The sequence below is a fragment of the Bos indicus x Bos taurus genome, chromosome 3, assembly GCF_003369695.1.
Source record: "Bos indicus x Bos taurus breed Angus x Brahman F1 hybrid chromosome 3, Bos_hybrid_MaternalHap_v2.0, whole genome shotgun sequence".
NCBI classification, from domain to species: Eukaryota; Metazoa; Chordata; class Mammalia; order Artiodactyla; family Bovidae; genus Bos; species Bos indicus x Bos taurus.
In genome coordinates, this window is record NC_040078.1 from 120,394,096 (window position 1) to 120,419,115 (window position 25,020).

Consider the following 25,020-nt stretch of genomic DNA (forward strand, 5'->3'; position numbering starts at 1 on the left):
TTGCTGGGAGAAATATCAATAACCTCAGATATGCAGGTAACACCACCCGAGTGGCAGAAAATGAAAAGGAACTAAAGAGCCTCTTCAAAGTAAAAGAGGAGAGTGAAAAACCTGGCTTAAAACTCAACATTCAAAAAATGAAGATCATGGCATCCGGTCTCATCACTTCATGGCAAATAGATGGGGAAACAATAGAAATTTTTATTTTCTTAGGTTCCAAAATCACTACAGATGGTGACTGAAGCCATGAAATTAAAAGATGCTTGCTCCTTGGAAAAAAAGCTATGACCAACCTAGACAGCATATTAAAAAGCAGAGACATTACTTTGCTGGCAAAGTTTTATCTAGTCAAAGCTATGATTTTTCCAGTAGTCATGTATGGATGTGAGAGTTGGACCATAAAGAAAGTTGAGCACCAAAGAACTGATGCTTTTGAACTGTGGAGTTGAAGACTCTTGAGAGTCCCTTGGACTGCAAGGAGATCCAACCAGTTCGTCCTAAAGGAAATCAGTCCTGAATGTTCATTGGAGGGACTGATGCTGAAGCTGAAGCTCCAATACTTTGGCCACCTGATGCAAAGAACTGACTCATTGGAAAAGACCCTGATGCTGAGAATGATTGAAGCTGGGAGGAAAAGGGGAAGACAGAGGATGAGTTGCTGGATGGCATCACCAACTCGACAGACATGTTTGAGCAAGCTCTGGGAGTTGGTAATGGACAGGGAGGCCTGGCATGCTACAGTCCATGGGGTTGCAGAATCAGACACGACCCAGCGACTAAACTGATACAGACCTTGTTGACAACGTGATGTCTCAGCTTTTTAATATGCTGTCTAGGTTTATTATAGCTTTTTTTCAAGGAGAAAGCGTCTTTTAATTTCATGGTGGCAGTCCACCATCCACAGTGATTTTGGAGCCCAAGAAAATAGTCTGTCAGTGTTTCCATTTTTCCTCCATCTCTTTGCCATGAAGTGATGGGACCAGAAGCCATGATCTTAGTTTTTTAATGTTGAGTTTTAAGCAAGCTTTTTCACTCCCCTCTTTTACCCTCATTAAGAGGCTCTTTAGTTCCTCTTCACTTTCTGCTATTAGGGTGGTGTCACCTGCATATCTGAGGTTATTGATATGTCTCCTAGCAATCTTGATTGAAGCTTGTGTTTCATCTAGCCCAGCATTTCACATAATGTACTCTACATAGAAGTTAAATAAGCAGGGTGACAATATACAACACAGCCTTGACATACTCCTTTCCCAATTCTGAACCAGTCTATAGTTTTAAGTCCAGTTCTAAATGCTGCTTCTTGACCTGCATACAGGAAGCAGGTAAGGTCTCTGGTATTCACATCTCTTTAAGAATTTTCCACAGTTGTTGTGATCCACACAGTCAAAGGCTTTAGCACAGTCAGTGAAGCAGTTGTTTTTCTGGAATTGTCTTGCTTTTTCTATGATCCAACTATACATTTTATAGTATACTATATGCTTTGGTGCATACTCAGTCATGTCTGACTCTTTGCGACCCTGTGGACTGTAGGCCACCAGGCTCCTCTGGCCATGGAATTTTCCAGACAAGAATACTGGAGTGGGTTACCATTTCCTTCTCCAGGGGATCTTCCTGACCCACAGCTCTGTGTCTCCTGCATTGGCAGGCAGATTCTTTACCACTGCACAACTTGGGAAGCCCTATGATTCAATGGATGTTGGCAATTTGATCTCTGGTTCCTCTGCCTTTTCTAAATCTAGCTTGTGTATCTGGAAGTTCTCAGTTCATGTACTATTGAAGCCTAGCTTGAAGGATTTTGAGCATTACTTTGCTAGGATGTAAAATGAGCACAATTGTGTAGTAGTTTGAACATTTTTTGGCATTCCCCTTCTTAGGGATTGGAATGAAAACTGAGCTTTTCCTGTCCTGTGGCCACTGCTGAGTTTTCCAAATTTGCTGGCATGTTGAGTGCAATGCTTTCACAGCATCATTTTTTAGGACTTGAAATAGCTCAGCTGGAATTCCATCACCTACACTAGCTTTGTTTGTAGTGACGCTTCCTAAGGCTCACTTCACTTCACACTCTAGGATGTCTGGGTCTAAGTGAGTAATCACACCATTGTGGTTATCTGGGTCATGAAGACCTTTTTTGCATAGTTCTGTGTATTCTTGCCACCTCTTCTTAATAGCTTCTGCTTCTGTTAGGTCCATACCATTTCTGTCCTTTATTGTGCCCATCTTTGCATGAAATGTTCCCTTGGTATTTCTCATTTTCTTGAAGAGATCTCCAGTCTCAGGAGATGATCCTTTTTTGCCTGGTCACTACCATTTCAAATATGATCGAGATATGACAACAGTCTCTGTTAAGCATGGCCTCCCCCTCATAGCCTCTGGGTGCTGTTCCGAGCCGGGGACTCACCATCACACTAGCAGCGAGAGGAGCATTTCTCACAAGCGGTCCAAGGTTTTGACCTCATTTGTCCCTCTGCTCCAGGGAGGAATCTTCTAGCACCCAGGCCACAGGCAGTCACCAGCGCATCGGGGACATCCTGCTCAGGAACATGCTTCAGTTAAAGGTAGCATGGGCTTGTGAGAAGCTCTGGGCCTAGCAGCTGGTGGCGAGGACACCAGCTTCCTCCTCAGGACAGTGTTCTCCTTAGAACGACAAAAGGCAGGACAGACTTCCCCTCAGGTCAGGACAGGAGCCCTTCTGAGCTGCGTTCCTCTCGGTCAGGACAGGAGCCCCTCTGAGCCGCGTTCCTCTCGGTCAGGACACGAGCCCTCTGAGCCGTGTTCCTCTCCGGAGGAGCGCTATTTCCACCAGAATGGGCTTTCCTCAGGTCAGTGCCCCCACAGAACAGAGCTCCCTTCAGGCCAGGTCCTCTCGGAGCTGCCTCCTCCACCCCAAAGGCATTCTCTTCAGGACACAGGCCCCTCAGGATCAACAGCGCCCCACAGGGCTGCCTCCTGCCCGGCCAGGGTTCCTCAGCCGCGCCCCTCAGAGCCGTGGGGCCGGTGCAGCTGCTTCTGCTGCGCTCGCGCCCCTATGCAGGGAGCCCGAGGCACCAGCTTTACCTCCGGCCGCGCCGCCCGCGCTCCGGGCGCTGGGAGTCTGGTTCTCGCGGGACTCGCTAAGTGCCCCTCCTCCAGGCTTCCTGCCCCGCCCCTGAGGCTCCGCCCCGCCCTGAGGCTCCGCCCCGCCCTGAGGCTCCGCCCGGCCCAGAGGCTCCTCCGGGCTCGCCGGGTTCCGCCCCGCCCCCTGAGGCTCCGCCCCGCCCCTGAGGCTCCGCCCCGCCCCGAGGCTCCGCCCCGCCCTGAGGCTCCGCCCCGCCCAGAGGCTCCTCCGGGCTCGCCGGGTTCCGCCCCGCCCCCTGAGGCCCCGCCCCGCAGTGGCCCAGGCGCCCCTTTTAGGCTTAAGGTGAGCGCGTCTCCCCCGGACGCGCCTCCCGGGTTTCGGTTCGGTTCTCAGGGCGGGCTGTGAGCGCGTCCGGAGGCGGCGTGAGCTTAGGCCCACACGCGCGCGCACCGTTTGGTGGCGCTTACCTGGCCCGGCGGCCGCCTGTGCGGTCCCCTGAGACGCCGGTTCAGGGGCAACCCCCACGGGGACGCGGCTCCGAGGGGCTGACCGGGTGGAGCCGGGGCGCGCGCTGCCGCTCAGCCCATCCCGCCCGCAGGCGCTCACCGGCCACTTCCAGCGGCTGCACGAGGTCCTGACGGAGCTGGAGGCGGCCAGCCGGCGCCTGCGGAGGCTGGAGGCGCTGCGCCGCGACTTCGAGCTGCAGAAGGTCTGCTACCTGCCGCTCAACGCCTTCCTGCTGAAGCCGCTGCAGCGCCTGCGCCACTACCGCCTGCTGCTGCGCCGCCTGTGCGCCCCGGTGCCCGGGCACCCCGACCCGCACGGCCAGGACCACGCCGACCTCCGCGGTGAGTGCCGCCTGACGCCCCGGCCCTCGCCGGCGGGGCCCTCCTCGAGCCTGCCGGGGCAGGGGAGGGCAGGGCGGCTGCTTTTAAACCACAAGCTCGGGGAACATGCTCCTGACCGAAGCATCTGACTCCGTTGACTCTGCCGTTTCTCACTTGTTAAAAGGACCAAAGAATAAACCCTGATGCTTGTGACCTCCAAATAGGACTCGCAGTTGCAGGGTAAACTTAGAGCAGGAAATCCCTGCCTCTCAGGTCAAGTCACCACTGTCACCAGACATGCTGGAGAGAGCTCGGCAGCCCGTCCTTCCTCGGGTCTCCCACGTCCTGAGGACAGAACAGATGCTTTCTGATGTACAAGGCACAAAACGGACCCTAGGGTGCGGACAGTGCCCTTCCTCTCCTTCCTGAGAGCAAGTGTTGTGTTTTTGCTAAAAAGGAGAGGACACAGTTTTCCTATGGCTCTAAGCATCTTAAGGGAACCGTGAAAGAAGAGCCCATGTCAGATGAGGACCCACAGCATTAAAGAGCTATTTCCAAAGACTGTCCTGTCTCTTCACCGAGCCTGGGTGTTGGCCCGGAGCAGTTTGGGCTGCATGAGTCCAGGTTTCAGGACCCACACTTGCTCTCCCTGGCAGTCCTGTGAGGAGTTTGAGCGCAGTGTTCCTGGAATTAAAACCACCTTTAAAATGTCACAAGCTGGTCGGGGGAGGGTTTTGTCCCCGCCACCCCAGCCCACTTGCCCCTGCTTGTACTGAGGGACCTCTCCACGCAGATGCCCTCCAGGCCATCACGGAAGTGACCTCCATGCTCCAGCACAGCCTGGTCCAGCTGGAGAACCTGCAGAAGCTGACGGAGCTGCAGCGGGACTTGGTGGGCATAGAGAGTCTCGTTGCTCCCGGCAGGGTGAGTGGCTTCGTTTAAGAATGTTTTTTGAGCTGGTTACTTCACTGTTTTTGACTGAGACATAATTCAGAGTGTATGATTCCCTAGTTTTTTGTGTATTCATGAGGTTGTGCCACATCGCCACAAATTCCAGGACATTTTCATTCCCCGAAAGAAACCCCATCCCTGGTCCGGCAGCTAACCGGCTTCCTGTCTCTGGATCTCCCCCCTCAGGAGCCTCACAGTGTGTGGCCTTTCGTCTCACTTCTCTCTCAGCACAGTGTCTTCAGGCTCATTCGTGTTGGGGGTGGTGGCCTCATTCTTCTTGTGGCTGAGGAGCAGTGCTCCGTCTCTGGAGGTGGCGCGGCTTGTTTCTCTGTCATCTGCTAATGGACACCTCGGTTGTTTCCACTTTTTGGCCGTTGTGGTTCTGTGAACACCATGTGCAAGTCCTGTGTGAACGTATGTTTTCAGTTCTCCTGGGCACACATGTGTATACCTAGGAGTGTAACTGCCAAGTCACGTGGTCATGAACACTCTGTGTTTAACATTTTGAGAAATTGCCGAAGTTGTCCCCAGAGGCTGCAGCATTTTACACCCCCACCAGGAGCACGTGAAGGTTCTGATTCCTCCGTATCTTGTCTTTCTGAGTTAGCCGTATGGTTCTGACGGTACGCAGTGGCATCTCCCCGTGGTTCGATCTGCATTCCCCTGATGGCTAACACAAGCATCTTTCCTCGTGTTCACTCGCCATTTCTGTGCCTCCTTCGGAGAAGTGCCTGTCCAGGTCCTTCGCCCACCGTTTAATTGGGTTGTCTCTTTACTGTTGTGAGGTTCCCTCTCATCTCTGAATGACAGATCTTTACCAGAATATGACTTGCCAAATATGTTCTCCCATTTTGTGGGTTATCTTTTCACTTTCTTGATGGCATCACTTACAACATGGAAGTTTTTTATTTAGCTGATATCTAATTTCTCTGTTTTTTCTTTGGTTGCTTGTGCTTTAGGTGTCATAGCTAAGAAACTATTGCCTAATCCAAGGTATGAAGATTTACCTGTTTTTCCTAACAGTTGCCTATGTTCTAGCTCTTGCATGTAGACGTGACCCATTTTGAGCTCACTTGTGTATGTGGTGTGAGATAGGGGTCCCCCTTCACCCCTCCCAGGCGGGAGTGCAGGTGTCCCAGCGCTCTCCACACCTTAGTCAAAAATCAATGGGCCGTGGAGTGACTTTATTTTTGAACTTTCTGTTTAATTCTGTGGGTCTCTATGTCTACTGGGCTGCTTACTTTTTGTCATTAATAGTTTTTGCTTTGGAAAGAACTTGCCTGCAATGCAGGAGATCCCAGTTCGATCCCTGGGTCAGGAAGATCCGCTGGAGAAGGGATAGGCTGCCCACTCCAGTATTCTTGGGCTTCCCTCATGCCTCAGCTGGTAAAGAATCTGCCTGCAACGTGGGAGACCTAGGTTTGACTCCTGGGTTGGGACTATCCCCTGGAGAATGGGACAGTTACCACTTCAGTATTCTGGCCTGGAGAATTCCATGGACTGTATAATCCATGGGGTTGCAAAGAGTCGGACATGATTTTCACCTTCACAGTAGTGTTCAAGGGTTGCATGGGGGTGTTTTCTGCCTCCACACACACGTGAGAGCATGGGTGTATAAGTCCTGTTTTCTGTTAGCCTCGGTAGAAGGTCCTGAGAATGTGGGACCGTGAACCTAAGGACCGAGGCTGAAAGGGAAGGTCCTGCTCTCCTGGAGCCGGGCTGTGACTGCAGCCAGGACGCTGTTCCCTCCCACACACACACACACAGGCCACCCGGCTCCCCCGGGCTGCTCACAGGGCTGGGGCTCTTGTTCCTGGGGCTTCTTTGCATGCCCCCAGGAAACTGACTAGACGGACACATGAACAGGAACAGCCCGCAGGGCAGGGGCGAAGGCGGGCTCCCTGCTGCTGTGACAGAGACCTGCTCTCCTCACACTGGGGTGTCTGGCCTCCCCGATGGACAGCACATCGCTTATCTGAGAAGCAAGGCTGTGGGCTGGATGTGGCTGATGAGGCCCCAGGGTGCGCAAAGTGCCAGGGCGCAGGACTGCGGCGGGCCCGCCCGCCAGCGCCAGGACACAGGCTGCTGGGCCCTCAGGGGCGACGGGGCTGCTCTGCAGGCAGGAGGGCGGGCCTGCTGGGGGCCCCTCCTCCTCCATGGGGCTGGCCTCTGGCTGGGGCCAGGGTTTCTGGGTCAAGGGCTCCTTCCTGCACTCTTGCTCAGTGCATCTGAGGGCTGCTGAGGCCGGAGTCCTCGGGATGTTCTCGGGTCATAGCCCACACTGCCCCCAGAAACAGTCCACAGCGACCGTCCAGGGTCCCCAGGCCGACCCTCCAGCCATGGTGCAGGCAGTCAGGGATGTCTGATGCCTGTGCCCCCGAGGCAGGTGTGGGCCTGGCCTGGTGGTGAGGGGCCCAAGTCCTGGGGGAGTGGGCTGCGGGACCACTGGAAGGTCTTGCCCTAGCCACGGTGCCTTCATGGAGGAATCCTCTGGTCAGGCCCCAGGGCGACCGTTCACGAGTCCCGTGATCTTTGGTGGGAACCAGGTGGCCCGTGCTCCTCCCTGCCATTCTCTAGCTGCCCCGCCCAGCTTTCCCCAAAGCTGAATTCGGGTCATCTCCATGGCAGAACCTTCCAGAAGCACAGCAGTGCCAGCCCTCAGCACAGCCACCTGCGGCGGCTCAGGCATGGGACACTGGGTTGGCTGGCAGCAGACAGGACGCAGGGGACCCCGGGGAGCAGACAGAAGGAAGGAGGCTGGAGCGGCAGGCGGGCTCCCGGGCAGGAGGGCACCATGGAAGGGCCGGCGGGGCCGCGAGGGGTTCAGGGAGCATGGAGGGTGAGCAGCCATCTGCTAGGTGCCCTGGGCCAGCACTCAGGACCCCCTGTCTTCCAGGAGCTCATCCGTGAGGGATGCCTCCACAAGCTCTCCAGGAAGGGCCTGCAGCAGAGGATGTTCTTCCTGGTAGGTCGGCAGGCACTGTCTGGGCGGGGCCGAGCCATCAGGGGCCATGAGGGACGCGGGGACGCCCTGGGCCAGCCCCCCTCCTGGTTCTGGGCACTGGGCACCTGTGTGCAGGCTGAGCAAAAGCAGGAAGGTAGAGAAACCCACACAGCCGCAGGGCCTGAGGCCTCCGGGAGTCCCTGCCAACGGGTCCCGCTGACTAGCGCCTCTCTCTTGCCTGATCGGTGGATTCGCCCTCTCCTGCGGGAGGGCCTCTCAGGACCACCAACCCACTCCTCCGTTGGCACAGCAGGTGCTGGCCCAAGAGGCCTGCTGTTCACGTGGCTACTGGTCACCTCTGGTCAAAATGACAATGGAGTGGAACAAAAAAAAATCCCTTCTTAGAAAAAATCTCCAGCAAACTGAATAACCACACACGAGCCCTCAGAGTGAAGCTGGTCTGACTATGGACGCTTGTTTTTAGAACTTGCTCACCTAAAGCTCTGGCCCCTCAGTTCTCAGACATGCTGCTGTACACGAGCAGAGACGCCGGGGGGAGCAGCCACTTCCGGATCCGGGGCCTCCTCCCGCTGCATGGCATGCTGGTGAGTGCGCGGCGCTGGGCGGGCCTGGCTCACAGCCGCTCCTCTCGGTCCCCTCACCCCGCTGTGGCTGCTGTCCTCGGGGCATCCATGGCTGCACCCCCCCATCACGCCCACCAGCACCCGCAGGACCAGGCCTGGTCCTCCAGCACTCCACCTGCCAATCCCAAGGAGTCCTGCCCTTTGGCTGGAAAGCCCATGGAAAGCCTGCGCCGGGCGCTGGGGCCACAGCGCGGCTGGAGGGATGGGGCTGACACCACGTCTAAGGGAGAAAGCTAAACCCCTCATCCCTAAGATGCCGCATGCTTTACTTCCTTGATTTTATTCGTAAATCTTTTCTCTCAAACGGACCATTTTGGTTCCTTGTGGCGCCATAACCTGCTATTTCACAGACACAGTGTTAAGGTGGTGACACAGATGCCACCACCTGGATGGGTGGAAAGGGGGGGCCGAGGCCAGCACTGGGCTCGGGGCCGCTCCGAGTGGCCGCCCACGAGTCCTGCACGCGGCCAGGTGACGAGGCACAGGCCCCACGCCCAGTGCTGTCACGGGCCTGGGCCGCACCGCGTGCTGCGTCCACGCCGCATGCCCGCCGTCACAGGGCAGCATGGGGCGTGGACGCTGTCTGACGAGCAAGGTGCCTCGTCCTGGCATGACGCAGTCTGTCCTCTCCGCGATCACTGGTTTTTGTGGTGAGAAACCCCCGCAGACACTGACTCCCTACCGTGTGAACCTCCCTCCAACCTGGAATCCACCCTGGGACCAGCAAACGTGGGCAGCCAAGTTCAGGCTTCTGCCGTGAGAACGTGCTGTCGGGCAGCGAGCCCCTCTCGCTGCGGCCCCGCCAGGCCCCATCCGCTGTGGGAGGTGGGTGGGCTCCTGTGTCGGTCCAGGTCCCCAGGTGTGTGCTCTGTCCTCCACCATGCTCTCCCTCATGGCATCTGGCCCTTCTTGCTGCCCTCTGCATGCCAGGCACACACCTCCTTCCAGACAGTGCTAGAACCTCTGACATTTGTTCAGCTTTTCCAATTCTCAGCATGAAGGGGTCAGTTCCAATGACCTCACCCGCCATCCCTAGAAGCACAGCCCCTCTTCTGAAGTATAAAAGTGAAATATAAAAGTATAAAACGTCTTCATTATAGAAAAAAGTTGAAACTGCTGAGTGGAAATCACTGCTTGCTGGGCTACCCGGCAGGGAGTTCTGTGGGCCTCTGGCCGTCACCTGGGAGTGTGCGCCGCAGGCTGTGACTGGTGCTGGCTCTGCTCGGCAGCTCATCTCAACAGCCTCTGCTTTCACCACTGGCTCCGGAGTCCTGAGCACTGACCAGGGAGCCAGGACCCAGCTCATTTAACAAGTTCCCTGCACTGGACACCTTGCAATGTCTAGATTTTCAGGATGAGAAACAGCACCACCGTTTCTGTCTTTCTACAGATCCTTAGTTACATCCTCGAGATAAATTGTGTGAGCCAGGGCCACTCTTGACCGTTAATGCTCCGCGGCTGCAGAAGCAGCTGGCTGGGTAACCTTCCTACCAGGTGCCTCTGCCCCAGCCCTGGGCATCGCCCCACCTTCCACAGTGTGGAGCGTTTCTAAACCCTTCCAGGCCTCGGGTGCTCGCCAGGTCAGTCATTCCTTTCACTCTGTCTTCAGTTTGGTTTTACCTCAGAGAATTTAAACTCCATCCAGAGAGATCGTGTTTGTCTTGTTCCTGGAACCGCACGTGGCACGGAGGCCCTACTTGTTGAAGGAGTGAAGGTCGCTGTTTGCATTCAGGCTGTCTGTCCATCTTTTCCTCTGCGGTTTCTGTCCTTGCCACGGGCTCAGAGTCTTTCCCACACCAAGATTGTGTTGCCAGCTTCTTTCCTGGTACACTGAAGTGTTTTATTTTTCTAACTAATCTGCCTAAAATTTGTTGTTTTAGATTGAGAAGTAACATTTTCTTTTTGTAGTCAGCTTTCCCATTATTTGTTGAGTCCTTCATTTTTCCACTGACCCCAAGGCTGCCTTGATCATATAAAACATTGCTGTCTTTATACTTGGGTTCTTTCTGGAGGTTCTGCTCCATTTCCCTCTGTCCTAGCATCTGTCTACACTCTCCTCATTACTGGTTAGTCACCGCATCGGCAAGTGCCTTCTTGTATCTGTCCTTTTAAAAAGCTCTTTGCTAGTCTCAAGCATCTAATTCTTCTAAGCCAACTTTGGAATCATTTGGATGAATTCCTTCAAGGAACACAACTGAGGTTTCTGTTGAACTGTATTAACCATATTTAACTGAGAGGAGATGCCATCCTGATAAACGCTGTCCTGCTGCCTGCCGCTGCTCGTGTTAGGTTCTGACCTGCAAATCCCGCGTGGGGCACCCTGGTTGGCGTCCCGTGTGTGTGGGGGTGGGGGGCGGTCACCTGTAACCAGCTAGTCCTGGGGACAGACACCGCGCTCACGCCTGACTGGAGGGAAGGCTGGCGGCCTGGCCGGTGGAGTCTCTCCCTGTCGGCACAGCGCCCTCTGCTGGTCTCCGCGCGGTCTCATCAGCCGCGCAGGGCTTGGGCAGAGGCTCCAGCACTGGGGACAGCCACTCTTCCCCGTCTCTGTGACACAGTGGATTCTCAGTCAGCTTCCTGCGTCAAACCGTCCTGCATTTCTGGAAGCACCTGGCTTGGTATAGAATGATGTCTTGTCTCTGCCTTTAGGTCCAATTAGGGAATACTTTTTTCTGGAGTTATTTAATCCCTTATCATCACGATTAGTCTGTGTGGTTTTTCTTTGAGTCTTTGTTAGGTTTTGGTACCACTTTATATCATGAATTGTCCGACTCTCTTTTCAACAAAACGCTCACCGTCTCTTCCTGTGCTTGATTTTCAGCTGATAGTGCTGGACCCACCGGTGAGTAGTCGGGTGCCTGTGGCCCTCAGGTCGTCCACCTGGGTGGCAGGGCCCCACCGTGGGCATCCCGGTGCCCCCTGTAGCCTCTGGTAGAGTCAGCGGGGGCCTGGTGCACACCCGTGTCCAGCTGCAAGCTCGGGTCCCGCCAGCCCCGCTCCTGGTCCAGACCCCCCTCTCCGCCCACAGGTGGAGGATCAGGAGAGTGAGTGGTCTGTGCCGCACTGTTTCACCATCTACGCGGCTCAGAAGACCATCGTGGTGGCAGCCAGGTGAGGGCCGTCCTTCCCGTCTGCTTGTGGGTCCCTGTGCCCTGCATGTCACAGTCACCAGGACACACGGCCCGGTGAACACTGCTTTAGGGGAGCAGCTTCACCCTCAGTGGGAGCGTGTGGCTGCTGAGACCATCCCCAGGACTGCCTGGCACCGCAGGCTGGGCAGCAAGAGGCCACCTGGGCCACAGCGCAGGACCAGTGGACGTTTCCCTGCCCCAGGTCACATCCCCAGGAAGGAGACCCAGGCTCCCGATGGCCTGTGCGGGCCCTCCATGGGGATCGGCACTGAGCTGTGCCCAGCCCCACGCCTCCCAGAGGAGGGCCTGGGTCCTTCCGCACCCTGTGGGGTCCTGGCTGGCGTCAGAAGACGGGGCACTCGCCTCCCACCAGGAGACCTTGGCGGCTTAACTGTGACCCAGGCTCCAGGCACCCATTTCCGCACCACCGTACCAGAGCCTTAAAATCTCGTGATTCAGGAACATACCACAATGTGGGCCAGCCCCAGCCAGCACGGTGGGTCAGGCTGGGCCGTCAGCAGCCCTGCCAGCCCTCAGGGCCCGCAGCACAGGATGCCTGGGTGGGGCAGGCACCCCGACTCCCTGCCCCACCACGGGAGGGGGCCCTGCCCAGCGGCTGAGCCTGAGACCTGCCCACAGCACCCGGCTGGAGAAGGCCAAGTGGCTGCACGACCTGAACGCGGCCATCGACGCAGCCAAGACTGGCAGCGCCCTGGTGCCCCCGGCCCGCGTGCTGTGCCCCCTGCCCCGCGGTGAGTGCTAGCCGAACCCCTGGACACCGAGGAGGCTTTCTGGGGGTGGGGCTGGGGGTCGCCTGGCCAGCCCACCCACTACGCCCGCACGCCCTCCTTCCATGGGGCACGTTTGGGGGGTGGCGGGCGTGGGCGCCCTGGCAGGGCAGCGCATGGCAAGGGTTCCCGTGTCCTCAGCCAGGGCTGGCCTCTCCCCAGGGTCCCCCAACGAGGCCTCCCTGGAGCCAGAGTCCGAGGACGAGGCTGGCGGGGCCCAGGGCTCCGTGGCGGGAACTGGCCGGCACCGCGCCAGCACCGCCGCGCACGTGTGCTGGTGCCGCCAGAGCAGCGTGTCCAGGGCCGACCACAGCGCAGCTGTCGAGGTGCGGCTGAGCACGGGTGCCCCTGCTCTAATCCCTCCCTGCGGCAGCACCCAGCTGGCTGCTGCGCCCCTCAGCATGCAGCCTGGCTTGCCAGGCCCGTGGGCGCACCCCCAGAACAGACGGGGGCCAGGCTGGGGAGTGAGCAGGCAGCGGGCCAGCTCGCAGGGACCCACTGGACAGGAGGGGACCTGGGTGCCCCTCTGCCATCTGTGCCAGCCCCAGGGTCAGAGGTGCAGGGCCCCGGCCTGAGGAGCTGCCTGTGCCATCCATGGGCTCAGGCCTGGGGGCCATGCTCGCAATGCCCAGAGAGGGATGGGGCGCCAGCAGGCAGCGCAAGGGGCGCCGCAGAAGGGCACGCAGGCCCCACGCCCCCAGCCTGCCGGGCAGACACCACTGTGGGCCTGTCCCGTGGAGCCTCAGCCCTCATCCGGAAGCCTCGGCCGATCACCGCGTCTGTCACGGGACACTGGGGACAAGGAGCGCCGCACTCGTCCACCCTCTCCCCGCCCGCTGGACACTTAAGACAGTGGCAGGGCCACCGGAGGCTCTGGGACCATTAAAGCCCTGACCACCCCGCAGAGCACAGGGAAGCCTGGGGGCAACCCTGCGGGACGGAACCAGGAGGGCAGCCCTCTGGGGCCAGTGGTCCTGGGACACACATCCACAGACATTTCTTTTCAGAACCAGCTTTCTGGATATCTGCTGAGAAAGTTCAAGAACAGCAGTGGTTGGCAGAAGCTCTGGGTGGTCTTCACCAATTTCTGCTTGTTCTTCTACAAAACTCATCAGGTAGGCGGGGGCTCCGCCTGTGGGCGCTGTGGCCTCACAGAACCCGCCTCTGGGTGGGCGGGGCTGGGCGCCTGCTGACTGAGCACGCCCTGCCACCTTCCAGGACGACCACCCCCTGGCCAGCCTCCCGCTGCTGGGCTACAGTGTGAGCCTGCCCAGGGACACGGACGGCATCCATAAGGAGCACGTCTTCAAGCTCCAGTTCAAGTCCCACGTCTACTTCTTCCGGGCTGAGAGCAAGTACATGTTCCGGAGGTAACTGCAGAGGCGCCGGCCGCGCGTTCCCTGGGTCTGCAGGGGCTGCCGAGCGCTGCTTTTGGGGCTTAAGGGGCCCTTCCCTCTTGACTTGGGGTCGTTCTTAGGAAGGTGTTGGGGCACAAGCCTGCCAATCTGAGGGCCGGAGCACACCCTGCCTCCCAGGTGAGCAGTTGGTGGGGTGCTCTGACCTCTGCACCTCCTCTCAGGTGGATGGAGGTGATAGAGAGAGCCAGCGCCTCAGCTGGGAGGGCCGGGACCCCTGAAGAGGAGGCCTGAGGCCCACCCTGCCCAGATGCAGACAGCCGAGCAAGCAAGGCCAGCACGCACCCCACAACTGCTCGTCCCCAGGAGACTGGTGGCAGGTGGGCCTCCAGCGACACCCGACAGAGTGCTGCCCTGGGACACAGCCCGCACCTGGGCTCTGCGGGGCGCCGGGAGAGCGTGCAGGGAAAGCAGGCCCACTCTGCACGGGCAAGGCTGGCGCTGCCCCGCCCTCACCCACCTGCCCTCCTCCTCCCAGGCCGGACCTCCTGTCAGGCTGGGTGATGTGGGCGGTCCAGGCACAGAAGCCTCTCTGGTGCCCCCCAGCCCACACTTCTGCAAAGTGGACAGCAAGCCCCACTAATTTATCATCCCAAGGAGTGTATGGTGCTGACGTACCGAGTGGCTGAGAATAAAGGGTTTCCCCTGGTCCCATGTGCTGCCTCCCCCCGCCCGCTCTCCAGCCAGCGGCCACACGCGCTCACCTTGGGTGAGGAGGACACGGGAGCCTGAGCACCCCGCCCACCACCAGCACGTCTCAGTTCAGGTCTTTATTGAAAGTGGCAGGAGCCTCTCAAGATGCTATGAAAACTAACACCTTAACCTCAGAATACCTAGGGAAGCAAGTAAGTTTCATTTTCTTAAAAAAAACAACAATCTGGCTGACACGAGTACTTATGAGAAGACACAGTACCTGCTCCAACACCACAGGGCGAATCTACGGCCTCCAAGGGCGGGCGGGCCAGGCGGGAGGCGGCAGGTCTGCCCTGCGCGTGTCCCTGCCCCTCCTCTGGCAGCGAGCAGAGCCCCAGGGGCCAGCCCGGCCTCAAGGAGACCAAGCCTGCCACCTCTGCGGCCTCGGCCCAGCCGGGAGGGGACATAGGAGGGGACAGCCCTCTGCGGGGCGGAGGCGCGGCCCGCGGGGCGAGGCCAGGATGGCACAGGGCCCTGGTCAGCACAGTCCCAACCACACGGCTCCAGACGGAGACCCTCCTCCCGGGTGAGACGGCTTCAGCGGGTTGAGGTCAGGTGGTTTCTGCTGTGGGAAAACCTGCAGACCAGAGGCCGGGTCACTGCCCCACCCTGGGCACGGGCCAGGCCGGGGGCTCAGGACCTGCAGAGCCGAGCCCCACCCAGCAAGGAGCACCCACAGCAGCCCGCCACCCCCAGGCCCTCACCTCTGCACCCGCTCCACCAGGTGGGCCATCAGCTTGTCCGAGATGCCGGGGCAGGACTCCTCAGCCAGGCTGAAGGCGTTCTCCAGCTCCTCCAGCGCCCCCACGCCCCCGCCGCTCTGCTTGTGCTTCTCTTTGAGCTGCACAGACACCCCCAGGCGCCTGACTGGAGGCCAAGGGGGCGCCTCCCCGCCCCACCCGACCTGGGACTCGCAGCAGGAGGCAGCGCTGCCCCAGGCCCCCCCTCCCAGTGCCGAGCAGGGGCTCCCAGGACTGGCGGGGGCCTCCCAGCCGGCCCTGCCCCCCGGGCCCCGCTCCTCCAACCACAAGCCTTCTCCCGACCCCGATCCCGGAAGCCCACAGCCCAGATGCGCGTGAGCGGCCTGGCCAGTCCCACCAGCCTGGCCGCTGGGACTAGGGGCCCACTCGCACCCCTTGGCTGTGGAGGCCCCAGGAGGAGACAGCCTGGCCGCGGGGCTGGAGACGGGTCAGCCTGCTCGCCCAGCACACAGAACAAAGGGGTGAGGGGCACATACCTCCCTGGACACCCACCCAGCAGCCTGACAGGCCAGCCCACAGAACTGGAACCCAAAGGGGGCCCAGCCAGCCAGGGTGTGGCCACACCTGCCACCCACCTCACACCCCAAAAGTGCCAGCCCCAGGACCCCACATGCCCATGGAGAGCCCACCCCTGCCAACTCCCCCACCCCAACCGGTCCCCTTCCCCACCCGGGCACTGCGCGCCCAGGGTGGGAGCCTACCCACCCCCACCTCCCTTGGCGTGGCTCCGCTGCCTCCTCTCAACATCCACCCCTGCTCCCGGGCTCCAGAGCCAGCGTCACCCTGGGTGTGAACCCGGCCACAGCCCACTGCTGGTGACTCACTCCTGGGGATGCTACCGACTGCCCTTGAGCAAGTGACACAGACGCTGGGTCACGTGACCACTGGGGAGTGGCCCTTAAGGGCTCCCTGTCCAGGGCCTGATGCCCAGACAAAAATCTCCCAGGCTCTCTCTAGACTGAGGATCACCCCGTGTCTGTGGGTCAAGGTAAAAAGTCCCAGGACAGCAGCTCATATTCAAAGCCCCCCGGGGCCCCAGATCTCGAGGGTCTGGCTCACGATCTCGAGGGTCATGAGATCCCAGCCATCTCGTCCTTCCGCTCAAAACGCTGGGTCCAAGGGGCGAACCTCACGAGCCCCGAGGGACCCAGACACCCTGTGCTGTGCCAGCTAGGCCCTCACCTCTCCAAAGACGGGCCGGACCAGCGTGGACAGGCACTGCGACCTCGGCTGCCTCTTGACAGGCTCCGCCGACTACAAACGCAGAGAGTGCGGAGGTGAGCAGGGCAGAGGCGGTGGGGCACGGGCAGCTGCGAGCCCCCGCCTGCCCAGTTCTGGTCTCCTGAAGAGCCACCCTAGGGGAGCGGGCATGCCCAGGAGGTGCCCCCACAGCCCGCTCCCTGCAGCGCGCCCGGGGCCAGGCCAACCTTCTGGGGGCCGTGCAGGGCCGTCCCCTTGTGCAGCTTGCCGTGCGGGCTCGGCCGGATGGTTGGGGGGAATGTCCAGATGGGCCCCTGCTCTCCATCCTCGGGGTCTCCATCTCTGAAGGGGACGGTGGGAAGTCACACGGGGCCTGGGGGTCAGGAAGGCCCCGAGGTTCACTGGTTCATGGCCCCAGAGGCCGACCCCTGCCCCGGAGAACCCGCCTCAGCCCCGTGGGAAGAGCAGGCCCTACATGTCGGAGTCCTCGGAGCTGGACTCCTCGCCGTGGCCCTCCGACCTCCAGCGCTTGTAGCGGTCGATGAGCTCAGTGAGGAAGGAGGTCTTCTTGGTGTAGCGCGTGATGAACTTGTGCTTCAGGAGCTCCTTGGCGGTGGGCCGCTGCCGGGGACGACACGGGTCACCAGGCGCCGGCAGCCGAGCGCTGCCTGGGGAACCCCTGGCGCTCGGAGCAAGGAGGCCTGGGCTGAGCCGGGCCTCAGCATCGCTGCCCCCGCTGGGAGCCTGGTCAGGGGACCCCAGGTAGCAGGGGCGCCCAGGAGGCTGGGTGGCTGCACACTGTCCTCCCCAGCGGAAGGGCCTCCCTCCAGACCCTCCTGGCCTGGGCCGGGGTCACAGAGGAGCCTGCCCTGGCACAGCGGAGGGGCCTCCAGCCCTGTCACCTCTGAGCTCCCACTACAGACAGACAGCATGCCCCTCCATGCACGCATGTGTGCACACACACGCACACACACATACACCCCTGCTGTCCTCTGGGGCCCAGTTCCCAGGGGCCCCAACTACACTCAACCACGCAGGCCTCCTCACCACTCGTGAGCTGGGGCAGGTGCTTACAAATCGGGGGTCCTTGTTGAGGCAGGCCTCCACAAACTCCTTGAAGGGCTTGCTGTGGTGGCCCTCAAGCGTGGGCGGGCTGTTCTTGGGGATCAGGAACAGGACGCGCATGGGGTGCAGGTCGGAGTTGGGGGGCTCGCCCTTGGCCAGCTCGATGGCTGTGATCCCCAGCGACCAGATATCAGCCTGGACAGAGAGCCACGGAGCTGCTGCAGCGCAGGCCGCCCGAGCCCCATGGCCCCCGCGCCCGCATGGCACCCGCATGCCACCCCCCACCCGGCCCACCTTGAAGTCATAGGCCGACTGCTTGATGACCTCGGGCGCCATCCAGAAGGGGGTGCCCACGAAAGTGTTCCTCTTGATCTGCGTGTCTGTCAGCTGCCCTGCTACCCCGAAGTCTGCCAGCTTCACATCGCCCTGCTCCGAGAGCAGCACGTTGGCGGCTGCGACACAGGACCGCGGGCGTCACCCTCTGCGCCGCCCGAGGAAGTGCCCCCCAGCCTCCAGCCAGTCTCCCAGGGAGGTCCGCCCTCAGCCCCAAGGCCATGCACACTGCGGGCGGGTGCCCGTGGGCCCCGCGCACACGCGCCCTCAGCCGGCCCCAGCGCCCCCAGCAGCCACCACCACTGAAGACCCTGCGCACAGGAACCGCTCTCCCCACCAGGTCGCTCAACAGGCAGGGGGAGCCTGACTTCCCTTGCTCTGCCAGTCACGCCCCTGCAGGCTGGCCTGGCCACTCACGTCCAGCAGCATGGCCGCTCTCACCCCTCACGTTCACAGGCTGAGCAGGGCCCCCACCCCACGTGCAGAGTCGGCTCTGCCGTGTACAAGGACACTGCGCTGGGAACAGCGGGACTGCCAGGTCTCTGGGGCTGCGGTAAGCACTGGGCACAGCTGGCCCCACGCCCAGGCCACCACGTGCCCTGAGGCACCTTTGATGTCCCGGTGGATCTTGCGCTCCGAGTGCAGGTAATCCAGGCCCTTCAGGATCTCCCGCAGGATGGTGGCAATGTAGGTCTCCTCCAGGGGGCCCGGCTTCAGCTACAGACAAGGGGCCAGCAGGGCCTCAGGCCTCCCCACGAAGCCAAACGCCCCCTCCCCACCACCTCAGACCCAGCACTGACCCTGAGCACGCCCGCCTCGGCGCCGGGGGCCCCCTGGACGTGGGAGCCTCCTATTTCTTCACCCACTGTGCTTTGACTGCACAGGTCTCGGTTACACCATGTGAACTCTTGGTTGCAACACGTGGGATCTAGTTCCCGGACCAGGGGTTGAACCCAGGCCACTAGAAGCGTGGAGTCTTAGCCACTGGACCACCAGGGAAGCCCTCTTCACCCACTTTTGAAATTAAAGTTTCAGATGGCTGTGGGGGAGCTGGCCATACTCCGGAGCCTCCTGCTGGGGGCCTAACCTCCTCCCCACAGGCCAGCAGAGGACCCGGACCCCTCAGCACCAGCTGGGTCCTGAGGAACAACCAATCACCAAGATAGGGAAGGAAGGGAGGCCACAGGAACCCAGGGTTCAAGGCAACCCCCAGACAACTTCTTCAGTCTGGCCCTGCCCACCGGGTTGCCCAGCCCCCTGGGCCCCCCAGCCCTCAGGGTCCCCCAGCTCACCGGGGCCCCAGCTCACCAGGTCCAAGGCGGAGCCGCCACCCAGGTACTCCATGATGATCCACAGCTTCGTGCTCTGGGGCAGAGAAGCATGTCAGCACGTGGCAGCAGGCAGCGTAGGGCCCCAACATGCGCCCAGCTGCACTGACTCAGCCAGGATGCCCACTGGGAGCAGTGGCGGCAGCCCGCCTGGCTCCCCCCCGACCACACCCCTGCACAGACCCTGCAGACAGGCCGAGCCCACTGTCCAAAGCCCCTGGGAAGGGCTCTGGCTCCAGGGGGCCCACCCTGCCCCAGTAGGGGCACAGACGGGCCACTCCAGAGCCGGCCGCTGCCTGCTCACGCCCTGCCACCCCGGGGCTCCCCTCAGGACAAGGCCGGGCCCTTGGCCCTGGGCGCGGTTGACCCCTGGGGGCCTAGTCCATGGGTCCTCCTGTGGGGACCCCTGCCCTGCAGACCAGGCCCATGGAGGGCAGACTCAGCCAGGTCTCCTGAGCAGACAGGGCCCGCCAGCCCCGTCCCCACTCTGCCCACAGGGGGCTTCACAGCCCCCTCTGTGAGGGCGGGGTGCCCGTCTCGGGGGGGCCAGAGCCCCCGCCCGGCCGCGGCACCTTCAGGTAGGAGCCGAAGTAGCGCGTGATGTAGGGGCTGTCGCACTGGCTGAGCACGGTGATCTCCTGCTGGATGTCCTCGATCTCGTCCTCCGCCTCCTCGAGGTCTATGATCTTGATGGCCACCACCTCCTTGGTGCGGTTGTCGATGCCCTTGTACACCTCCCCGAAGGAGCCCTTGCCGATGCGGTCCAGCTTGGTGAAAAGCTCCTCGGGGTCCACTCGCGAGTGCTGGGGACGTGGGCGAGCAGCCTGGTCAGGGACGGATGGCCAGGGAGCCCCCCTGATCCTTTCCACGCTTCTTATGTCCCTTTTTATTCAGAAAACCTAAAGTTACCTCCACACAGGAGCAAACGTCCCCAGAGAGGACTGAGAGGCTGAGGCTCTTGCCAAGAAACCAGGGCCACAAGGAAGGCAGATGGGCCATGCAGCTCACCCCTCCAAGCCCACAGCCCAGGCGTGGGGAGGACCCGGGGAGGCAAGTCATGCGTCAGGAGGAACAAGGAGTTGGAGCACGGGGATCTGGGGGCAGTTGGACAACGGCGCTGGGCGACGCTGTGAGCACACGGGGCCAGCCTCGCAGGCCGCTGGCTTCGTGGGCAACAGCCTGACCATGCTGGGCCAGCAGTCATAACCAACTCCAGGGAAGGCTTGCGGGGTGCAAAGAGCTCTCTCACTCAGCTTTCTAAACCAAAAACTGCTCTAAAAAGTGATGCCTATTCATCAAAGGAAAAAAACATAACAGGTATTGAGTTCTCCCTGCGCACCTGGAAGCCACACCCCTTTCAGAGAGTCCTCAAGACAGTGACGCCCTCACCCCAGCACGGAGCTGGAAACCCACGCTCTCCTGGACGTTCAAATGGACAGAAAACCACCCTCCCGACCTGGGCCTCAGACTGGAGCACAGACCCACCCCACAAAGTGCGGAGCCTCAGACAGGTTCAGTGCCAGGACACGGCAGCACAGGGGCGTCCACGGAGCAATCTGGCTTTCGACCTTGACCCTCAGTGTCCAGGCCTGAGACAGCTCAGCGTGGGGCTGCGTGGAGGACAGTGGGGCATCCCTCACCCCTACCTGCGTGGCCCCCTGGATGCCGAGGTCACCTTGCACCCCTACTGCAGGCGCTAGAGACCCAGGACCCCAGTGGTGCTGGTAGGCTGGCGGGGAGCCTGGCATCTGGTCCACACAGGGGCAGAGAGGGTCTCCCAAGCGCACTGGGCCGCAAGTCCACCAGACACAGCTCCCTCCAGACCGCAGCACCGCCCTGAGGGCACCTGGACACCCCAATGGCACCATACCCACCCGTCCATGTGAGTACCCTGGCGCTGAGGGGGCCAGACCAGGGCGGCCGCTCACAGGCTCTGAGCAGAGTCCAGGGGCACAGGCCTCCCCCAGGGCAGGGCACAATTCGGGGCCCACTGGCTCCAGACCGAGAAGACATGTCAACCTGAAACGGCCAAGAGCTGCCTTCCCAGGGCTGTCACCAGCAGGGAAGAGCTCACCCAACCTCAGAGTGCCAGGCGAGCGGGAGAGGGCACAGGCAGCAGCCTCCAGAGAGACCCGGGCCAGGGAGCCCAGGAAGCTACCTCCTGTCGCCCTCGTCCTCCTGTGCCCCCTCGGCGCTGCCCGAGCCCACGCTGTCTCAGCTGCGAGCACACCTCCGGTCCAGCCTGTGCTCCAAAGACAGGCTCCTCTCCCTCTGAGGTGGCCTCAGGGCAGACGCGGGGCGGGCAGGCCTGTCAGCACTAAAGGGCACTGTTGTCTCCCCCGGTGCTCCCTCGGCCTTCCCTTCCCACCCTCGGGCCTCTGCCAGTGACACCCCCTGCCCCCAGGCTGGGCCAGAGTCGGGTCCGGTCCCTCAGTGTCCTGACCAGAAACGCCCCAGGGGGGGCGCCCAGCTCTCCACAGCCTCGAAGTGGGGCACAGGGCAGACCCCTAACCAGAGGCCAGGCCCGGCAGGGGAGCAGGGAGCCTGGCCCAGCTCTCGGTCTCTTCAGGTCCCCATGGCTGCAGGCCGGGCACCTGAATGGACAGAAGCCCCCACGGCGCATCCCAGGACAGCCTGCTTGCAGCCCCGCGGGGGAGCGGAGAGACAGGGCCCAGGGCCGGGTTGTGGCGGCCCTTCCAAGACCCTGGGTCTGGACAGCCACTTGGGCTGCTCGCTCAGCCCAGACCGCTGTGCTCTGAACCTGCCCTGGGGCGGCTGGGTCTGCGGTCACCGCTCACCCGCCTGCACATCCACTTAGCAACACGCCCGCCGCTAGCATCAAGCCCCCAAGTGAGGGCTGGCCAGCGGCCCCCATGCACCCCACGACAGGTGGCAGTCACCTGCACAGGGTGCTTCCACAGCCGCACAGGCCTGGGCAGAAGTCACAGCCCGGCGGGGGCCCAACGCCCAAGGCTCCCCCGCGGGGAGCAGGCCACCGCCCCATGCACACAGGGACCGCCTCGCAGGGCCACGGTGACAACCATCTCAAGGAAAACAACGTCCTGTCAGGCTTCCTGTCACTGACAAAGACCAAGTGTCTCCACCCCTGAAAGGACAAAAGGGGCTTCCTTCCTCTGGGGTCCCTTCCTCAGCTCCTCTGAGCCCCGCTCCATCCCCGGCCAAGACGCAGCCACCCAGGCCCCGCTGCGAGCACTACCAGCACCCAGGTGAGGGGCCGCTCACGGCTCCATGTCCATACACGGGAGCCATTCCTACAGCCCTTGACTTCGAGCCAGACTTCTCTCCCAGCACCTTAGTCGAGGGACTTGGAAGACGCAGGTGTCCAAGGGGAGCGTGAGCCCAGCGGCCTGGTCAGCGGCCCAAGTGCAGCATGGGCGCGGCGCCCTGGGGTTCTCCGAAGAGCCCAGGCGTCTACAGCCGACTGGTCTCCAGCTCCTCCTCCCCCGCGAGGACACACACTTCCTGTTCCTCCCAGGCTCCTAGTCCTCCCAAACTGGGCTGACGGGAGTGAGCCTTGGGGCTCAATTCTCTTCGAGAGGCACTCCCACCACCTCACAGCCCTCAGCCTAAACCGCACCAGAGCTGACCAGTTAAGAAGAGCAAAACCCAACAGCTAAGACAAAGGACCTCCGCACCAGCTGGGGCGTTTGCTTCCCAGCAGCTTCCACTCACACCTGCCTTGCAGTAACAGAAAGGGGGGGGGGGCAGTGTGGCCCCCAAGCCCTGATGGCGGCTGCCCCGACCCTCCTAACTGCAGCCATCAGCCCCAGGGCATGCTGCGGAGGGTCCCCTGGACTCAGGCAGTTACTGCACAGAGCCAGACCCCTCAAAGTGCTGTGGGGTTGGTAATTTCGAGAACCAACCAGCCAAAAAACAGTGGGCGTCTCCCAGGCAGGCCCCCGACAGCCCAGTGGCAGCCCTGTGCACCCAGCAAGAGAAATGCACAGGCGTGTCCTCTGCCTTCCCTGCACACGGACACGCCCAGCCGCCTCGTCCCCCTCAGGCCTGGCCAGGGCCAACGAGGCCCCTGTCCCGCCAGGCGAGGTGCTCGTGTACCCTGACCTTCCGCGGCCCTCCAGGTGCACAGACCCAGTTCCCGCGGCCCAGCCCTGTGCCAGCATCGGTCTCTGCACACCTCCGGCTGACCCTGCACTGAGGCTACGCTTTGACAGGCTGGGGGACTCCTGCCCCACAGGACGCTGCCAGCGGGCGGACCCCAGTCAGCCCTGCACCCACCGAGTCTGAGCACCTGGCGACTGCTCCCGCTTTGCCCAGGGCTGCGGATCAGGGGCCTTCACCCCTCCTCCACACGCGCCCTAAGAGGGGCTGCTCTTCTGAGACCCCCGGACCACTTTTCAAAAGACAGTCCTTGGTGAAACGGCCTTTCTCGAACTCTGCAGCCGGCGCTCCGTCCCAGGCAGCGGGCACACCCGCGCACCGCCCAGACGCCCACCCTTACCTGGTTGGCAAATCCCCTGAGGTGAGCCATGTCTGCACGGCCCTCAGACCATCCGCCGCGCCCCCGGGAGGCCCCGAGATCCTGCCTGGAGGCTCTGGAACCCGCTTCAGGCCGCTTCAGTCAACTGGAGGGAGAGCAGACCTGCTCGGGGCCCTGTTCCGGGTACGCGGGGCTCCCCGTCCCCCGGGGCCCGGCGGCAGCCCCCTCCTCCAACCATCTGGGGACCAGCTGGAGTCAGAAGGGTCCCCCGAAGGGCTTCCGCCGCGCACCCTCCGCGCCCGACCCTGCCTCAGGCCTCCCCGGGGAGCCCCCCGACACCCGGCTCCCCGACGCCGCGCACACCTCCCCGGCCCCCACCCGTCCTCAGACCCCGGACCCCGGCCAGGGCCGCCCCTACCCGCCCCCCGGGCGCCTCGCCCCGCCTCACCCCCGGCCCCGCCCCACGGCCGCGCCGCCCGGCCCCCTCCCCAACCGGCCCAGGCGCGGGCCAGCCCGGCGGCGCGCCCACCTCCGGGGGGCTCCATCCCGGCCTCCCCCGGCCCGCTCCGCGGTGCCCGCGAGGGCTCCCACCCGCAGCCTCCACTCGCCCGTGGACGCCTAGGCCCTCAGCTCGCGAAGCAGCGGCAGTGGCGGTGGCGGCCGGAGAAAGCCCGGCGGCGGCGGCGGCGAGGGCACGCGGCGTCGAGGCCCAGCATGGGGCTTTCTGGGACAGCGAGTCCCTCGCTCGCCCCGCGCCGGGGCGCTCGCGGGCGGCGGACTGCAAATCCCGGCAGGCCACGGGCTGGAGCGCAGTGGAGGCCTGCAAGCGCGCCGCGGGGCGCGCTGGGACTCGGAGTCCGGCTTCCTGAGAGGCGCGGGCCTACGTCTCCCGGCAGGCCGCGGGGCAGGGCGGGGCCAGGCGGCGCCGGGGCGGGGCGGCCGCGGGTGGAGCCGCTCCGCCCTCCCGCCGCCCGTCCGCACCTGGGCGGACCTGGCCCCGGGTTCCCGCCCGGTCCTGCAGGCCTCACTCCCGCGGCGTCCGGGCCTGGAAGTGTCTTGGAATGTTACTAAGTCTGAAAAAGGAAGGCGCTTTTGACACAGGTCGGCCTGGGTGGACCTTGACGACGTGGCACTGCGTGACAGAAGGCAGACCCAGAGGGACAAACGCGGTTTGATTCCACTTGTATGAGGTCCCCAGAGTGGCCAGATTCATCGACAGAAAGGCGAAGCATGAGTGTAGGGGGAAAGGGTGTTTAAAGGCGACGGAGCTTCCGTCTGGGAAGATGAAAAGACATCTGGAGATGGGCTGCATAACCATGAGAATGTATTTCACGCTGCTGAAATGTACAGTTAGGATGGTAAATTTTATGTGATCTGTTCCGTTCAGTTCAGTCGCTCAGTTGTGTCCGACTCTTTGCGACCCCAT

At 61.7% G+C, this 25,020-nt stretch overlaps 2 protein-coding genes across 14 annotated transcripts in view; one reads left to right on the forward strand and one right to left on the reverse strand.

The window, feature by feature from the left end:
• The window catches only part of FARP2 (FERM, ARH/RhoGEF and pleckstrin domain protein 2), a 99,184-nt gene extending 84,780 nt beyond the window's left edge, over window positions 1-14,404 (forward strand). For 3 of the 8 annotated variants that reach the window (XM_027538180.1, XM_027538182.1, XM_027538181.1), the window contains exons 17-28: window positions 2,474-2,555; window positions 3,654-3,903; window positions 4,676-4,806; window positions 7,730-7,798; window positions 8,293-8,382; window positions 11,243-11,263; window positions 11,450-11,532; window positions 12,192-12,304; window positions 12,503-12,666; window positions 13,348-13,455; window positions 13,559-13,710; window positions 13,920-14,404. In XM_027538180.1, coding sequence (XP_027393981.1) covers window positions 2,474-2,555; window positions 3,654-3,903; window positions 4,676-4,806; window positions 7,730-7,798; window positions 8,293-8,382; window positions 11,243-11,263; window positions 11,450-11,532; window positions 12,192-12,304; window positions 12,503-12,666; window positions 13,348-13,455; window positions 13,559-13,710; window positions 13,920-13,989 — 1,333 coding nt within the window. In that variant the 3' untranslated portion in view covers window positions 13,990-14,404. Of the gene's footprint in view, window positions 1-2,473; window positions 2,556-3,653; window positions 3,904-4,675; window positions 4,807-5,792; window positions 5,817-7,729; window positions 7,799-8,292; window positions 8,383-11,242; window positions 11,264-11,449; window positions 11,533-12,191; window positions 12,305-12,502; window positions 12,667-13,347; window positions 13,456-13,558; window positions 13,711-13,919 lie in introns of those variants that run through there. The other 5 variants (XR_003510477.1, XM_027538183.1, XM_027538184.1 and 2 more) reach the window with 5 other exon arrangements.
• Window positions 14,405-14,510: 106 nt separating this feature from the next.
• Window positions 14,511-24,304, reverse strand: STK25 (serine/threonine kinase 25). Of its 6 annotated transcripts, none has more exons than XM_027538190.1 (12): window positions 24,186-24,298; window positions 23,616-23,739; window positions 19,708-19,938; window positions 19,116-19,172; window positions 18,416-18,524; window positions 17,769-17,926; window positions 17,484-17,669; window positions 16,885-17,030; window positions 16,637-16,751; window positions 16,392-16,463; window positions 15,153-15,289; window positions 14,511-15,025 (listed from the first exon to the last, which is right to left on the reverse strand). In XM_027538190.1, exons 2-12 carry the CDS (start codon window positions 23,643-23,645, stop codon window positions 14,986-14,988), a joined length of 1,281 nt encoding a protein of 426 aa, XP_027393991.1. In that variant the 5' UTR covers window positions 23,646-23,739; window positions 24,186-24,298; the 3' UTR covers window positions 14,511-14,985. The 6 variants fall into 6 exon arrangements, with proteins under 6 accessions (XP_027393991.1, XP_027393990.1, XP_027393992.1 ...); XM_027538189.1 differs by having other exon boundaries at window positions 24,124-24,267; XM_027538191.1 differs by having other exon boundaries at window positions 24,203-24,256.
• Window positions 24,305-25,020: the final 716 nt, after the last annotated feature.

What these genes read in the sequence shown, in the direction of transcription:
- STK25 (XM_027538187.1), bottom strand. Translation starts at nt 23,645, where the DNA reads ATGGCTCACCTCAGGGGATTTGCCAACCAG. An exon ending in ACTTCGGCTCCTACCTGAAG is followed by an intron (nt 19,173 to 19,707) that starts GTGCCGCGGCCG and finishes TCTCTGCCCCAG; the next exon opens with AGCACGAAGCTGTGGATCAT. An exon ending in GATCCACCGGGACATCAAAG is followed by an intron (nt 17,927 to 18,415) that starts GTGCCTCAGGGC and finishes CCTGTGTCGCAG; the next exon opens with CCGCCAACGTGCTGCTCTCG.